The following is an 18,082-nucleotide window of genomic DNA, read 5'->3' on the forward strand; positions in this document are numbered from 1 at the left end:
CAGGGGGGCTTGGGCATTATAGATCTAGTTGATCAGAGTAGAGCCTTATTGGGGAAGCTTATTGTTCGGGGGCTGCTTCCAGGCGCTGAGCCTTGGAAAGAGCTTCTTTTGCAGCGGCTGCAGGCTCGGGCTCCTCCAGCAGGGGGCACTTGGGCACCGGAGATGCAATGGATCTTCATAGAGATGAGGAGGACAGGCCTCAATAGAGGATGGGAGGACAGATTTGCCTTGAGCATCCTGCGAGCTTGGGAGTTGCTGAGACCGGGACTCTCTCAGAGACCTCCTCCTTGTGATGAGGAGCGGGCCAGACAGCCGCTCATCTGGAGCCCAGCGGTTCGCACAGAGCAGGGTCATATGTTGGGTTCTCGGCCTCGTCTAGCCTGGGGACCATTGGCGGCAGGCCCAGCACGTAGTTTTGGAGACTGGCAGGCCTTCTGCAGTCTCCTAGAGGAGATCCAGGTGGAGAGGCTGAGTCACTTCAGAGGGGGGCTGATTATGAGGGATGACATTCAGGAGGCACTCACAGAGGAGTGGTTCACGCCTCTCGAGCCAGTGGCCCCACGGTGGATGGGAGCCTTTACACAGTTGGAGATCCTGATTGCTGTCAGAGCTTGCACTGAGGATGGTAGATGCCTCTACTATGAGATCCAAGATGAGGGCAGACTTCAGAGAGTGGAGGTGGAGTCGCCTTTGGTTGCAGAGTGCATTTTTCAGAGGATACGGGTAGTGGCCGCCGCTTCTCGGAAGTGGCATATTGACCCAGACCCTGCAGATGTGGACTCTGATTGGCGCATATGGACTTATGCAGCGCGCCCCTTGGCCCGGCTCCAGTGGGACCCTGGCGAGTACGAGTGGCATGATCCTTATGCATCCCCCGAGGCCACAGAGATCACCTTTTTCCAGTATATTGTTCGGTTGGGGCGACATATTTTGACGGCGAGGAGATTGGTCTCTCCAGCTACATCGGAGCATTGGCGGCTACAGGGACTCTCATAGGAGTTCCTGGAGGATTTTTGGACCAGGCTCTGGGCTAGTCGACAGGTACGCAGGATCTCGACTTTCCAGTGGGGCTGGTCGCCCACAGGGGCTCTGCAGTTGGCACCTGGCTTGTCTACAGCGGCCTGCGGCCGATGCGGCCACCCTATGGAGACACAGAGGCATTGCCTATGGGACTGTCCTCAGGCGCAGCAGATTTGGCTGCGGATGCTGCGCATTCTGGCCCCCCTCTCTCCAGAGGGTATGTATACGTGGGGTGCCGCTGCTTGGTCGACTTTGTCAAGGCCTGCACTAGGCTATGAGACGGAGTAGGACAGCCAGGCCATCAGATTCATTAGGGGCCAGCCTCGCCTGGTTCCTTCACCGGATTTCTCGTCCGCCGGCTGGACACAGGAGAGGGATCTACAATGGGAGCTCCTCAGCAGCCTCACCATATGGTTCACCTAGAGAGCCGGGTGTTTCAGGGCCTTTGAGGGGAGACTGGAGCCACCAACAGAGACTGTTCGGGGGATTTGGCAAGAGTTGATCCACACTCTGCGAGGACAGTATAACCGCATCCGCTCGGATGAGGCGATCTTGCGGCGCCAGGCCTTCCACACCACTTGGCGCAACGGCCCCTTCTATACCCTACACGCGGGTTCCCCCCGCTGGCACTACAGGCCACCTGTTTGGCTTTTCCCCCCTCCTATTGTATGATATAGCCCCTCAGTCTTTGTACTGATATTTGTATTTTTCTGCACCTAGGGAGAGTCTCCCTAGCTGACTTGCTTGGATCTCTGCTTTGTTTTCTTATGAGCAAGAGAGGATCTTTTTTAGCCCTACGGGAGTTTTTATATAACTAATGAAAGGATCTTTTCTCGAAAAAAAAAAAAAAAACTTCTCCCAATCGGATTTGCGATCAGCCACATAGCATTTCAAAAGATCAAGCACTGCTGAATTTGCAATCTCACTCTGCCCATCTGTCTCTGGATGATATGCAGAAGAGAAATTCAGCTTCGTTCCCATGTTATCAAACAATGCTCGCCAAAAGAGACTTGTGGTGCGGAAATCACGATCCCCCACAATCGTTTCTGGCATACCATGATGCTTGAAAATCTGTGCCATAAATATCTTTGCCATATGCTCTGGCTTTATGGTCTTCCGTACCGGAATAAAATGTGCCTGCTTACTGAACCTATCCACAATAGTCCAGATGGCATCATTCCCTTGCTACGACTTAGGAAGACCTGTGATAAAATCCATGGCAATACTCTCCCAAGGCTGATTCGGAATCAACAACGGTTGAAGCAACCCCGGAGTCTTATGCCTGTCAAACTTAACTTTCTGGCAAACCATGCATTGGCGCACATAGTCATCTATGTCTTTACGCATTCCTGGCCAGAAAAAGTATCTCTCCAAAGCCTGTGTAGTGGCAAGGATTCCTCTATGCCCTGCATAAGGCGGTGCATGGCATTCATCCATTGCTTTCTGCCTCAAATCCTTATGTACACATAAGCGATTATGAAACATCGAATACCCATCACGTATGGAGTAATTCGGGGCTTTTATACCTTGCTGAAAACCAGCCCATATATGCTGAAAATCATCATATGTATGATAAGAATTTCGCATATCTGATAAGTCCTGATGATAGGCTACTGTAATAGCACTTACTTGAGGCCTTCGGGATAGTGCATCGGCCACTACATTCTTTTTACCAGGAGTATGTAAAATCTGAAAATGAAACATAGATAGGAAGTTTGCCCATCTCATATGTTTCTCAGATAGCTTAGTCTGTGTAAGAAAATACCGTAGACTCTGATGATCAGTCTTAACGGTAAATTCAACTCCCAAAAGATAATGCTTCCACATCGTGAGAGCATGAATCACTGCCAATAACTCTTTCTCATAAACCTGCAAGTGTACTTTGGCATGTTGCAACCGACGGCTCTCATATGCCACTGCATGGCCTTCTTGGTTCAAGAGTGCTCCAATACAACTCCCACATGCATCACATTCCACTGAGAAGGGTTTATGCAAGTCTGCAATGATCAACACCAGTCCAGTCATGATTGCTTCCTTTAACTTAAGAAAGGCATTTCTTTGCTTGTCACCCTCGTGAAAAGTAGCTTTCTTCTTTGTTAAATCATGCAAAGGTGAAGCAATCTCGACGAAGAGCTTAATAAACCGACGATAATATGAGCATAATCCCAGAAAACTCCTAATCTCATGTACATTCTTCAATTCGGGCCAATCTTTTATAGCCTGCAAACTTGGTGGGATCCATACGTACTCCATCCTTGGTAGTGAATTTCAGCCAAGAAAAATTCACTCTTCTTGCCATTAATGTAGAGCTTATGGCGACGAAGCTCTTCAAACACTATGGCCAAATGCTCCTTATGTTGCTCTTCATCTTTAGAGAACACAATGATGTCATCAAAGAAAGTACCAATGAACTTTCTGTGTGCTTCGAAGATGCGATCCATCATATGATTAAAGGTGGCAAGAGCATTGGTAAGTCCAAACGAGACCACCAAGAACTCATAAAGCCCAAATTGTGTACGAAAAGCAGTTTTGTGAATATCTTGAGAGGCCACCCGTATCTGATGATATCCACTCTTAAGATCGATGCGGCTAAAACATGCTGCACCCTCCAACCTATCCAAAATATCATCGATACATGGTATCGGAAACCTGTTCTTTATCGTCACCTTGTTAAGGGCACGAAAATCCACACACATCCTATACGTCCCGTCTTTCTTTTGCACCAGCAACACAGGTGAGCAATAAGGAGATGAACTAGGGTGTATCAACCCTTTCTCAAGCAAGTCATTAACTTGCGCCATAATCTCTTCTTACTGACTTGCACTCACTCTATAAGGAGGTCTATTCGGGGACGTACTCCTAGGTATCACATCAATACGATGATCCTCGGGACGCTCAGGTGGCAACTCTCCTGGTAATGCATCCCTGAAACAATCACCATAACCACGCAAAAAGTCTATGCGCTCTCGGGTTAGATGATCTACATGTACATTCTCATGTTCACATTGTTCTCGTACAAAAACCAAGTAAGAACAAGCTGACTTCTTCATTATTTTGGAAACCTGAACATGACTTACAATAGGTATGGTACTACATGGAGTACCAGCTTCTATAACAAGCTCTCTACCTCTATGAACAAAACTGATTTTCTTGGACTTAGTCCTTCTTGGGCTCCATACGAGCATGCCAAGGCATCCCTAACAAAACATCACATCTTGTGAGAGGAGAAACTAAGAAACTCTCATGATCAAGATATCCCTGTATATGAATTCGGAGTTTGCCAATGATCGGCATTACATCAACTCCTTTACCCTCAAAAGCGGCATTTGCATTCTTTTGAGTTCCAAAATCTGATACATCCAAGCCTAAGCTAGCAACCATCTGTACCGAAATGAAATTATATGTGGATGCATCATCAAACAAAAAGAGTGCGGGCTGATCCCTCAACTGTCCCCATGCTTTACATATTGTTCTATGATCTGGGGGTTGCCCCGTGTTTACCTACACATCGGGCACAACATTCACATGAGGCTTTTCTGCATTAGAATCTGCATTCTTGGGATTCTGCGAGCATTTGGTAAATATGTGATCCTTACTGCCACAACCAAAACATTTCCCATCATGTACATAATCAAGCCTCTGCTGTTTTGACAGCCCAAAATCATTGCGTTCACCCCCCGGCTTCTTAGATGAGTTTCCCTTTGTATTTGAGGCATCTTTCTGCTCACTTTTATAGGGCTGTCCACCCTTTTTCTGGTCATAACCAGCCCGTCTCTTGCCCTTAAATGAATCTGAATTTGACTTGTTTTTAACCCACTTCATATGCAAATTTTCAGCTATGAGTGCCGAGTTTATCAATGTGGGACAATGTGAAAGCCTATTATAACTCTAAATATTATTAAGTGTGCTTTCTTGCTTTATTATTAGACCTGAAGCCTATATAAGTGAGTTATTGGCACATCCCTCGTAGGTGGATCGAGACCCAAGCAAGGCCTAGACCTTGATCTCTAGCTACACACCACTACACACCTCCGAGGGGTTGGCTATGATGGTATAGGATGGTGTGGCTAGGCAAGGAGCGAGGTAAGGGTGTGGGTCTGGTCTCATAGCTTAGAGGTGCTCCGCAAGAGCTATGGTTGGGAGGTAATCCGCTAGCACCATCATTTGTTCATGTGTTTGATGCACGGGATGCTTGGGAGATCATGTGGTGGTTTCAAAAGAACATGGAATTCATCACACTCTTCACTTATTGGCTCAAGAAGTATACAAAGAGATTTATCTATCCGAGGATGCTAAAACATATGTTCTAGAAATGCGAGCACATAATATTAGTTCCAGATAAGCTTCTCGATGTTTGATGTTCACCAAAGACGAGATAATTACAATTTTTTGATAAAATGGACAAATTTGGATGGTTTTAACTACATGACAAAGTGACGAAGATTTACAACAATACCCTAACTTCTTCGATTGTTCTTCCAATAGAAAGTCACTTTTATAGCCCCTGGTCTTATTTTAAGTGGGCGGGAATGTCACAATTGTGACTAATCTCCTTAATTATTCCACAATCATCATATTAAGTAAAAGGACATCATTAAAAGGTCACACTCCCTCACAAGGGTAACTATTCAATCAAAAGTACATGTAGGAGACATGCCTCTACAATTGTAGCTTTTCAAAGTCTATTGAAGGCCCTAGCATCGAGACACAGCTTTCCACTCAACGCTTGTTTGATTCTCTATGTTAAGTCTCACAAAGAGCCCAATATTGGAGAGATCAAGTAGGGGCTGCTTCGGTATTTGAGCTTTCTGTAGCATGTGTTTGTAAGGGCACGTGCTGATTTGTAGTAAGTGGGAGTGGATCCCATAAAGAATGGTGTGGAGTGTTTATATGGAAGGATAAGTAGCAACGATTGGCTCAGAAAATGGATGTTAAGATCTGATAAATTGTGGACCTGTGTCACCAAATCACGGATCCAGATGAGGTAGTCAGCTACACTTTGCCCACCTCCATGCGGCTGGCAAGTGGGAAGTAGGGAACACTAACTACCACAATCTAGGCATGTCCATCAAAATTATCAAAACGTTTGAGGCATAAACTTCAGAATCAGAGCTGAAGCGACCGCCGACTCAGTCTTATCTTTACACACTAAAACCCTTTCAAGTACAACCAACCTGTTGGTGACGTTTCTGCAAATCCCTTGCTGTAACATCATTAAGGATTGTATAGCTGTCAAAGACAAGATCATCGACACACCCAAAACATTAGCCAAGAGAATTAAAGCTCATGTTCATGGTCTTCCAACAAATTCTTGCCAAAGTTTCCAGTTAGGTATAAAGTCAACACTCTAGGCATAAGCACTGAGCTTGATTACTCACCCAAATACATAGGACATGGCCACGTCTTTCTTGATGCCGTGACCTTCTTTGCCAATAATAACTGCCAACTCTGTGATACGTTTGCACACACAAAAATCTAAATGTTACTGTAATTCTTGTCACTTCTCTTTTTTTTTTTTAAATGCATACTGTGGCACTTGACAATCTGACAATGGAAGCCATCATGGAAATAAGAGAACTAGAAATCCGTACCTGCTTCATAGTCCACTTGTGATGAGATTGCATGAGGATAAATGATTGCATCTCTGTGTCCAATGACTGATTGTGGTGCCTTCGTAAAGATTATTGGATGCTGCAAAAATAATGCCACAATAAACCTTCTGTATTCCACAAATCATTGCTCACTACACTTGCAGTATAAACATGCATACCCTTAAAAGATATAACCATGTGTAAAAAATCATCTTGCCATCATGTTGGACTCGTTAAGGCAGTACACACTTCTCATCAATGAAAAAAAGTATTTTTCCTCACCCATTTCTTGGGCCATAGTGCGTCCGTGGGTGAGATTAGGATGAATTCAGCCAAGCTCAAAGCTGTACAATGCAGGCTAGAGCTGACGACTATACAAAACTCCTAAACTTTCTTTCCTGATGTTCCAGGTCAAAAAACTAGTCTAGGATGAATTAAGTTTGCATACAATAACTTGGGGTATTCTTCCTGAAAGAAGGCCATCTTTCAGGTCGTAAATAGACTCGTGGTGCCACCCCAATACACAAAACAACATTTATGAGGCCAACAAATACATGCAAGTTTTTTGCTACATTTAGCAAAGTGCAGACAGATAGCCTTAAGTCCCAGGAGAGACACGGTAAGGCTCCCAACAAGCATTGCCAGCATTTGAATTTCAACAAGGCAATGCTGAAGGAAATGATTTACCTAAAGCTTAATAGGAATCTATGATTACCTAGTCAAAAACGCTGGTCAAAGGTCAGTCACAGGTGGGTCCTACCAATGAAGAGAAACAGCCATAACTTTGATAGTATATGAAAGTAATCACATTTACTCGATGAGACCTTCAATCTAATACCCATAATGCAGGCAACAAAGGTTGGGCCTCATATCTTAAGAAGTTTCTTAAGATATAAGGGCCAACAAAGGTTGACACTCGTATCTTAAGAAGTTTCTTAAGTCATCTTTGAAATATCTAGGCTTCTAGAGAAAAATACGTAGAAACAATTTTTTTCTAAAAAATTGCTTCTACGTATTTTTGTGAAGGTCAACAAAGGTTGGCCCTCATATCTTAAGAAGTTTCTTAAGTCATCTTTGAAATATCTAGGCTTCTAGAGAAAAATACATAGAAGCAATTTTTTCTAGAAAATTCATGGCGAATATCTAGCTCCTTTGGAGTTTATAAAAGGACCGATATAATAACTTTCCTCATGTAAGAACCTCCCATGCTTGTACTCCCTTTGGCATATCTTGGCTCTCTTGGTATCATACTCTCTCTCTCTCTTGGCATCACATCGGCATCTCTACTTGGCCAAATTACTTGCCCCCATGAGTTTTTACACAGCTTTTTGTTACAAGAATTTTTACACAGCTTTCTACTAGATGCTTCAAAAAGATCAACGTAGTGAGCGCAAGATAAGAGGTTGCTTCATTGAAAAGTTATCAAACACAGGTGCCTAGTTGGGATACAACAACAAGACTTGCTCTCTTTTCAGTACGCGAAGCATTTGCAAAGGTTGTTTCGTTAAGTATCTTGTTGTTGCAAGTTTCATATGATGAAGGTGGCAGTGTGTGATCACAACCATGCCCTTCAAGCATCGAGATGGTGGCACGTCAATTAACAGGTAGAAAAGGCAGCCATGTTCTTCCACCTGGATAAATTCTTCTGGTCAGACTCTAGAGTCCCAAAGCCCGCTCATCTCCACCTACAATGCTGAATTGACTCAAAAATGCTATAAATATGACTGACAGTCCATGTGCGCGCTCGGCAATGTTAGGAGTTTATTGATTGAGAATTGGTCTATTTTTGCTAGTGGGACAGTTCTTGATGTACATGGACAAAGGGGAAAACGTTGGCACCTTGACAGCCGGGTACCTACTGAGGGTTCAATATAAAGAGACATTGTTGAATCCACAAAAATTGGCCCACTACTCCCATACCAGACTGAACCTTTGTCAAGCAAAAACCTCATCCACTAATGGTGGACTGGTCATAACACTTGATGGTAGCTAAGATCAGTGTGCCTAGACTTGTATATTGATGTTTGTCATACACCCTCTTTTAAGATTCTGAATAATTTGTTGTCCCACTCAACTTTAGCACGCAGTTTAAGTGAATGAGCCTGCAATTGACAAGCTAATATCCAATCTTCCAATAGCATACATAACCCAAAGAATAGCATCATCCCACCACTAAAGTACATTAGTAATACACTACCAACCTTTGGCACATCAGGAGCAGCTATTCCAGGGGCAACTTTCCATGTGTCAATCTCTTTTACATGATCAACATAATTCTTTCCAACGCACATGATAGCCCCAGTTGGTCGAGGAATCGGAGCCTGTAGACTTACGACGCTAAGCAGGGTTCCGTTTCCCTTTAATACAATCCTGCTACAAACAAAGAGAAATCATAGGGATTCAAGCAAGGCTTTCAGAGGGACAGTTGATGATAAACATAGTTAACATACGCAGATAGTATGATAGCCCTAATCATATGCATGGACTTCAAGATAGCCCTAGCATATGATGGCCTTAATTAAGCATACGCTTTGATGCATGGACTAAAAGATAGGCCTACAAAGTTGAGAGGAAAATACCTACTCTCAATGATGTCCCAATAACGGATTACCCCAACCATATCTTTGATTTTGGCTGAGTCAAAACCAGGCGGCAGATTTATGACATCCTGCAAAGGCCTGTTGAAAGCATAGTTATGGGAAAGGAGGAAACGGGAAAACGGAGACAAGACAGAAACGGCAATTTTAAGAGGGTTGAAACGGGGAAATGCCACATTAGCAAGAGGGATGCGAAATAAGGGGGAGGGGAAACAAGAAGAGGGAGAGCAGAAATACATAAAGATGCAAGAAAATAGGAGATTATATGACTGGAAACTAGGGAAAAGGAGATCGGGGGCAAGAAAAAAGAACAAAAATGCATCTAATATCGCCTTGAAATTGGGGTTTGCAAGGGAAACGGCACATGTTGTCGGGGAAACAGCCGAAACTGCCTGGGAAGTGGCAGAAATGTGCCACTTCAGAAACAGAAACAACTGAAACAGCCAAAACGCATTTCGGATCTTTGGACCCCTGAAACAGCTGAAATGGCCCAAATCCCGGAGTTCCTGAAGTTTCCCATGACAATGGTTGAAAGGTGCCATGAATATACAGCAAATGAAAAAGCATAAAGTCCATGGGAGTTTGGCCATGGTTCACAAAGTTAGAATTCATACCAAATCGCCTCGCCGCAAATCACTCCAACAACACTCTCTCCTTTGGCTGTCAAGAAGCTGGCAAGCTTGAAAGATTTACCTGCAAAACAATGGAGTATACTACTTTGTATAAAGTGCAACTTCCAGTTCCAAATCACTCCAACAATACTCTCTCCTTTGGCTGTCAAGAAGCTGGCAAGCTTGAAAGATTTACCTGCAAAACAATGGAGTATACTACTTTGTATTTGAAAAGTGCAACTTCCAGTTCCAACCCAATTTCACTCCCTTGCTATTATACTTGCACAGATATGTACACAAGAAGTAGCGTAGAGAGCATTGTTCACACACACATAGGATAGAGAGCGTAGTCTGCTGAACACCTTATGAGGTCCCAACTCTGAGCCATGAGACATACAAAGTGCAATGCTCTGCCATTCTCTCCACGCCTCAATGCATCCCCAAATGTAGTGCTTAATGGCCTCTAACTGTGCAGTGCATCTTGGACAAATAGCCTGTGATAGATATCCACTAATTAACAGGCAATAACCTTCCCCCTTCTGTCAATGTTCCATAGTCTCCTCCATAAGAAAACCCTACATGACTCTAGTAACATGATGTTCTCCCAGCAACATCTCTTGGTTGGAACCCAAATGGAAGTTTTGAGCTGGATTTACCAACCATTCCTGACCATGTAGTGAAAGATAGAGATCGGTCTCAGAGTGTTACGTACCCAATACTAATCCTTTGGATTAGGGCTTAATTTGGTAAGGTTAGGGGACCCTGAGATTAAGGGAAGGGCAGGTGGATACACGTGGCTAGGGTTAATTATTAATAAATCCATGTGAATTGGCTATTTATGGCTAGATGGTTACTTATGGCGGGCCACGGCAGTTATCACTATATAAGTGAGGCCATGGGTTATTATTGTTATAGACTGCTATTGGTCTAAGCCTAGACCAGAGTAGTCATACTCTTGCCATGGACATGGCGGATCATAGACGTTCTTGCTGAGGGTCCCTTAGGACAGGGTTTGGTGGTATGGAACGCCAAGGCTGACTGGCTTGGCCTATGGGAGTGGAACCTTAGCCCCTAGCTCGGGGTTGGTTGTGGATGTGACCTATGGTTGGGTGGTGAGCTTGCCTGCACCATATAAACCACATAAGTTTCAAGGGATTTTATTCATTTATGTAGTTTATAAGGTTTATAAGTACACTCACTGAAGTTTGGGCGGCCAACAGTTAATAACTTATAAGTGAATACACACCAAAGGTGGACTATTTTAATGAATTATGGACAAAACACAAGTGTGGGTGCCTAAAAGCTACAAATAGCTCAATGAGTTGCTAAAAAGATCCTGGGAAGTTATTTTGAGCTAGTCGACTTGTAAAAGAAGGTAGGGGAGCTATTTTCAGCTGGCCAACTTGATGAAACCCATAACAAGCTCTATAGTACCCTCTTTCATTCATAAGCAGGGCTTCCCTGACTCATCCCAAACAAGCACAAACTCTTCTTTCAAGTGTTTTTGGGCTGAGAACAAAAATTTCAGAATTGGACAGCATGGTTTATGATGATAGATGTGACTCTTTATGCATGCTTTTGGGTGCCAGAGATGTTTCCATGGTGACCCATGTTAGCATTTCATCCCTGTATGCTGCCGATATTTAGCCCATATTTGTCCCCTTTTTCATGGGCCTTGATTATGGGCTGGCCACCCTATTTTTCCCCTATTTTCCTGGCATTTTCCCAAGTCAGGTCCAGATGACCAGTCGGCCAGCCCCATACCTATATATAGGTGGGCCATTTATTATGTTCATTAGTGTTGCTGTGTGGTTCATGTGTTGGCACACTTGTCTCCCGGGACTACGCATTAGTTAGGCAAGCATGAAAACAACATGCAAATTCAATTGCAAGCAAAAAGATGCTATGCAATGTTGTGTATGTGCCAATGACTAGGCAATGCCAACTTGAAAGCCACTTCATGGATCTTCTCAATCACTCGAAAAGGCCCATAGTACTTGGTTGCAAGCTTAGGGTATGCACCCTCTTTGCCATACCTCTTTGCAAGTCTTGCTTTCTCAAATTTCAACAGTACCCAATCATTCTCTTTAACATCAAATTGCCTTCTATGCTTGTTGGCAGCCTTTTTATGCTTGTCTTGTGACCTTGCAATGGCTATCCGCACCTAAGCAAAAGCAAGTCTCTTACATACTCATCAGCTGCAAATATTTCATCCTTTGTGCGAAGGATGGATAGCAAAACCAATTTACCATAAACAATCTCAAACAAGGCCTTTCCCGTAGATGCATGCACCGTGTTGTGGTATGCAAATTCCACAAGCAATAAGTACTTCTCCCAAGAAGACTTTTGATTCACCACATAACATTTCAAGAGATCCAACACAGCTGAATTTGCAGCCTCATTTTGCCCATCCGTTTGAGGGCGATAAGCTGAGGAGAAGTCCAATTTCGTGCCCATATTATTGAATAAGGTCCTCCAAAAGAGACTTGTAGTCATGGGATCTCTATCCCGCATTCCATGATGCTTGAACACTTATGCAAGATATATTTTAACCATATGCTCAGCTTTGATGGTCTTCTTGACCAGCAAGAATTGAGCTTGGTTGCTAAACCTGTCCACAATTGTCCAAATAGCATCATTACTCGGTTGGGTCCTTGGCAACAAAGTCCATAATAAAATCCATTGTAATACTTTCCCATGGATGCGTGGGAATAGGCAATGGCTGAAGCAAACCTAGTGCCTTTCACCTATCGAATTTCACATTTTGATAGGTATACATGCACGTACATGTGCCTCTATGTCCTTCATCATTACTCGGTTGGGTCCGTGACAAGTCCATAATGAAATCCATTGTAATACTTTCCCATGGCTGCGTGAGAATAGGCAATGGCTGAAGCAAACCTGGTGCCTTTTGCCTATCAAATTTCACCTTTTGATAGGTATACATGCACGTACATGTGCCTCTATGTCCTTCCCTTCCGCATACCTGGCCACGCATACCTGGCCAAAAGAAATACCGCTCAATCATGTGCGTAGTAGGTATTATGCCTCTATGACCATTATATGGAAGAGCATGGCGCTCATCCAAACCCTTTTGTCTCATGTCAGACACCACATATAGGCAATTATCTTTCATGAGATAACCCTCTTTGATCACATATGAGGCATGTGCAAGACCAACCATCAAATCAACCCAAATAGTGGCAAAATCAGCATCCGCATGATACAAATCACGCATAACAGACAAGTCTCCATGAGAGACAACCGAGATAGCTGCTACATACGGCTTTCGTAACAATGCATCTGCCACTACATTCTTCTTTTCTGGGGTGTGCAAGATCTGAAAATGAAACATATAGAGGAATTTGGCCATCCTCATATGCTTCTCCGACAATTTAGTTTGAGTAAGAAACTACCTCAAACTCTGGTGATCTGTCTTCACGGTGAAATCAGTCTTAAGAAGGTAATGTTTCCATATGGTAAGTGCATGAATTATAGCCAGGAGCTCTTTCTGGAATGAAGGGATGTAATGCATGAAAAATATGAGTAATCACCATGTAAACATGATGCCTAAGTGTGTTTAGTCTCTCACCAAGAGAATGGAAATAGCCTTCCACAAGCCAAGAGAGAAGCCATGAGCTCCAAGAAACATAAGTTTCAATTTCTAAAAATGATCATCAAAAGTTACAACCATGGTCCAAGTCCCCTCTTTTATACATGGACTTGTCCCATTATTAACCCTATTGAATAAAGTTCCTACTTTATTACAAACCATCCCTTCCCAAAGATTTTGTCCTCAAAATCAATAACATGTACAATCTCAAAGTATGAGACTCTAATGTAATCAATGGGAAGTGGTTAAGAGTTCTCAAGTACATCCAAAGCACATATGCAATGAAAATCCGGATGTATACAAGTCCACAAAGCTTCAAGCCCAAAGTGTATGAGTGGGACTGTTATGACAGCCCTTCTAGTCGATGAAGACCCTTGAAAATCCTTCATTTAGACTCCATATATTGGGCTGAAAATGATATGTACACTCAGCCATATATAGCCCACATCATAATCTTTCATTAGGATACGCCATGAAGCTTGTTGGAGTAGAAAAATAGGCCCAATAGTAGACCTTTCCAAAGCTGTCCAGAAATTACAGCCATGTATACTTCTCCTCATATTACCCAATTTGCTCAAGTAAACCATACCACTTGGTCACGGAAAGTCATCCACAAGTAAGCCATGTTGTTGGACATACTCCAATGATTGCCAAGTAGCCTCATCCATGGGTAATTGCTTCCATTTGACAAGGTATTCACCGATTCCTCAACTCTCTTGTCCTCTTGCCAATAACCCTCTCCGGCTCATAAATGATCTCACCTTCTTCATTCATGGGTGGAAGCTCTTCCATCTCTTGAGGCAAAGATCCCATAAACCTCTTAAGGTTAGATACATGAAACACATTATGGATCCTTGTCGAAGAAGGCAAATCCAACTTGTAGGCCAAATCACCAACCCTCTTGATAATCAAGTATGGTCCATAATACCTATGAGCCAATTTTGAGTTGGTTACACCTTTGAGAGTGTTATGCCGACTCTTGGGAAGCTTCAATAGCACATAGTCATCCTCTTGAAACTCCACATTCCTTCTATGAACATCCGCATTAGCCTTCATGACATCTTGAGCCTTCTTCATATTGTCCTTGCAAAGTTGAAGAAGTTGTCTCATTCTTTCCAACTCTTCTTTTGCCAATGGATTGACCACTTTGTCTTCATGGAAGGCTATCGATGGCACATGTACTTGATATCCATAGAGAGCCTCAAATGGTGACATGCCAATACTCAAATGCTTGCTTGAATTATGGCAAAATTCAGCAAGATAAAGCCACTCATCCCAAGATGTTTGCATGTCATGACAATAGTGCCTCAAGTACACCTCAAGCCATTTGTTTGTGCACTCCGTTTGCCCATCCGTTTGAGGGTGATAGGCCGTAGATGGAGTGATTTGAGTACCCAAGCTCTCATATAATGACCTCCAAAAAGTCCCCATGAACTTGGTATCTCGATCACAAACTATGTTGAGTGGCAAGCCATGTATCTTGAATACATGTTCCAAAAATTGCTTGGCAATATGAGATGCTCCATAAGTGGTCTTTGAAGCAATGAAATGGGCTGATTTTGTAAGCCTATCAATCACCACAAATATTTGATCCCATCCATGCTTTGTCTTTGGTAGACCCGTGATGAAGTCCATAGAAATGTGAGTCCATTTACCATCCGGAATAGGTAATGGATGAAGTAAACCACTTGGGAGTTGATGGCTATCCTTATTCTTTTGACAAGAAACACATTCCATCACAAACTTCTTCACATCTCCCCATATGCCTTTCCAATAAAAACTCTTGCTCACTTTATCATAGGTTTTGAGTACACCAAGATGGCCCGAAAGTGGTGAAGAATGCATCTCATGAAGCACCTTTGGTATGTAGAATGAGGTAGGAACCAAATACACCTTATCCTTGTACCACAAGAGACCATTGTGAAGCTTGTAATGAGGAAACTCTCCACCATCACCTTGCTGTAATTTGGTATAAATATGGGCAGCACCTTCATTGATGAGGTATTCCTCTTGAATCCCCTTGATCCATTCACTATATACCTCCATGATTGAAGTTGTAGCGCATGCCCACATTCTAGACCATGCATCCGCCACTACATTATCCTTCCGGGTGTGTAGGATATCTCAAAATCATATCCTTGAAGTGTGGCCAGCCATCTCTTTTGCTTTGGAGAAAGATTTGGTTGGGAGAGGAAAAATTTCAGCACCCTATGATCACTTCTCACCTTGAAATGAGCACCATAAAGATAGTGATGCCACTTCTTGATGGCATGAAGTATGGCTAGCATCTCTTGCTCATAAACATGAAGCCCCATCTCCTTTTCGGTAAGCTTTCTACTTTCAAATGCAATGACTCCATGCTCTTGATACAAAACTGCCCCAATTCCTCTACCACTTGCATCTGCCCTCACATTAAATGTCTTTGCAAAATCCGGACATACAAGTATAGGGGCTGAAGTGAGCAACTCCTTGAGCTCATTGAAGCTCTTGTTGGCAATGGAATCCCAAAAGAAAGCCTCCCTCTTGAGCAAGTCGGTAAGAGGTGCCGCAATGGATGCATAATGTTGCATGAATCTTCTATAGAAAGAAGATAATCCCAAAAATCCTCTCAATTGAGTTGTATTGCTTGGTGTTGGCCACTCTTTGACACATGCCACTTTCTTAGGATCAGCCCTTATGCCATTCTCACCCACCAAGTGTCCAAGATATTCCACTTCATTGACCATGAATGTGCATTTGCTCTCCTTTGCATAAAGCTTGTGCTTCCTCAACACTTCAAACACTTGCTTCACATGACATAGATGTTCCCCTTTGCTCTTGCTATAGATCAAGATGTCATCGAAGAACACTAGCACAAACTTGAAAAGAAGGGGAGCCAATATCCGATTCATCAATGCTTGAAAAGTGGCCGGAGCATTTGTAAGACCAAAGGGCATAACCATGAAGTGAAACAATCCCCTTTCCGTCCTAAATGCTGTCTTCTCTTCATCACCTTCCTTCATCCTTATTTGATGATATCCCGATCTCAAATCAATCTTGGTGAAGAACTTTGCCCCTTTGAGCTCATCAAGAAGATCATCAATGCGAGGTATGGGATATCTATTCTTGATTGTGACCTTGTTCAAGTCACGATAATCAATGCACATGCGAAAGGATCCATCCTTCTTCTTCACCAAGAGAACGGGAGATGCAAATGGAGATTGTGAAGGTTGAATAAGACCCATAGCAAGCAAATCTTGCACTTGCTTAGCCACTTCCTCTCTTTCTACCTTAGACAAACGGTAAGGAGGCTTGTTGACAACCTTTGCATTCGGTTCAAGTACTATGGCATGGTCAATCTCCCTCTTAGGTGGTAGACTCTTTGGCACTTGCAAAATATCTTCATACTCCTTAAGAAGAGTTGCCATTTCCTCATCTATGTGCTGTCCACTGCCTTCCATCCCCTCTTGGGTAACATGTAACACATAGATAGTGCCAAAAGCCTTAATCTCTTTCTTGAGTCGCCTTGGAGTGATCAAAGAGAGCTTCTTAGGTGCATTTGCAGCAAGTACCACTTGTTGCCCATGATGTAGAAAGCTCATGAAACCTTGTTGAAGGTTCATGTGAATGTCACCAAGTGAAGCCAACCAATCACACCCCATGATAATGTCGATGGGGCCCATATCCAAAACCACCAAATCACCTTCCCAAGTGTATGAAGAGGATAAAACCACTTTTGTAGAAGGGCAAACCAAGCTAGTCTTCTCACTTTCCCCATTTGCCACTTGCACTTGGAACGTTGTAGGTGTCTTCTTTGTGTTGAGTTTGAGAGAGTTGATGGATTTAGAGTTGATGAAGCTATGAGTGCTCCCGGAATCCACAAGAATATGTGCAACCCTCCCATTGATGGTCCCCACCAACCTTAGTGTGCTTGGGTTCTTGCAACCCGCCAACAACTCTTGTGAGATAGAGCATATGCAAGCTGAAATTTCTGCATTGGTAGGCATGTCTCCATCCACAAGGCTTTCCTTAACTCCACCTCCCGGATCAAACGGAAACTCACCATCCTCCGTGATGAAAGAATGGTCTTCAAGTGACTCCTCATGTGCTTCTTCATTGCTCTGATACCAATTGGAATGAAGGGATGTAATGCATGAAAAATATGAGTAATCACCATGTAAACATGATGCCTAAGTGTGTTTAGTCTCTCACCAAGAGAATGGAAATAGCCTTCCACAAGCCAAGAGAGAAGCCATGAGCTCCAAGAAACATAAGTTTCAATTTCTAAAAATGATCATCAAAAGTTACAACCATGGTCCAAGTCCCCTCTTTTATACATGGACTTGTCCCATTATTAACCCTATTGAATAAAGTTCCTACTTTATTACACTTTCTAATAAATGCCAAGAGAGAGCTCTGCGTCATACAATCTACGGCTCTCACAAGCCATGGCATGTCCCTCTTGATTTAGAACAGCTCCTATGCAATTTCCAGATACATCACCTTCCATACTTAATGGCTGTTGCAAATCCGGAATAATCAACATTGAACCATGAGAAGTTACATCTTTCAATTTGAGGAATGCATCCCTCTCTACGTTAGTCCATTTGAATATTGCCTTCTTCTTTGTCAAATCATGCAAAGGAGAAGCAATCCATGCAAAGTGCCGAA

The 18,082-nt window shown here is 43.1% G+C and overlaps 1 protein-coding gene across 5 annotated transcripts in view; it reads right to left on the reverse strand.

Annotated features, from left to right (window-relative positions):
- LOC147613498 (uncharacterized) overlaps window positions 1–18,082 on the reverse strand; it is a 103,865-nt gene that overhangs the window by 16,355 nt on the left and 69,428 nt on the right. For 2 of the 5 annotated variants that reach the window (XM_086781425.1, XM_086781429.1), the window contains 6 exons: window positions 9,823–10,015; window positions 9,191–9,289; window positions 8,813–8,984; window positions 6,612–6,711; window positions 6,399–6,468; window positions 6,195–6,249 (listed from right to left, as the gene is read on the reverse strand). In XM_086781425.1, coding sequence (XP_086637551.1) covers window positions 6,195–6,249; window positions 6,399–6,468; window positions 6,612–6,711; window positions 8,813–8,984; window positions 9,191–9,289; window positions 9,823–10,015 — 689 coding nt within the window. The remainder of the gene's footprint in view (window positions 1–6,194; window positions 6,250–6,398; window positions 6,469–6,611; window positions 6,712–8,812; window positions 8,985–9,190; window positions 9,290–9,822; window positions 10,016–18,082) is intronic. The other 3 variants (XM_086781426.1, XM_086781427.1, XM_086781428.1) reach the window with 3 other exon arrangements.

Source organism: Cibotium barometz, chromosome 43, assembly GCF_041138505.1.
Source record: "Cibotium barometz isolate CiBa-2024 chromosome 43, ASM4113850v1, whole genome shotgun sequence".
NCBI lineage: Eukaryota > Viridiplantae > Streptophyta > Polypodiopsida > Cyatheales > Cibotiaceae > Cibotium > Cibotium barometz.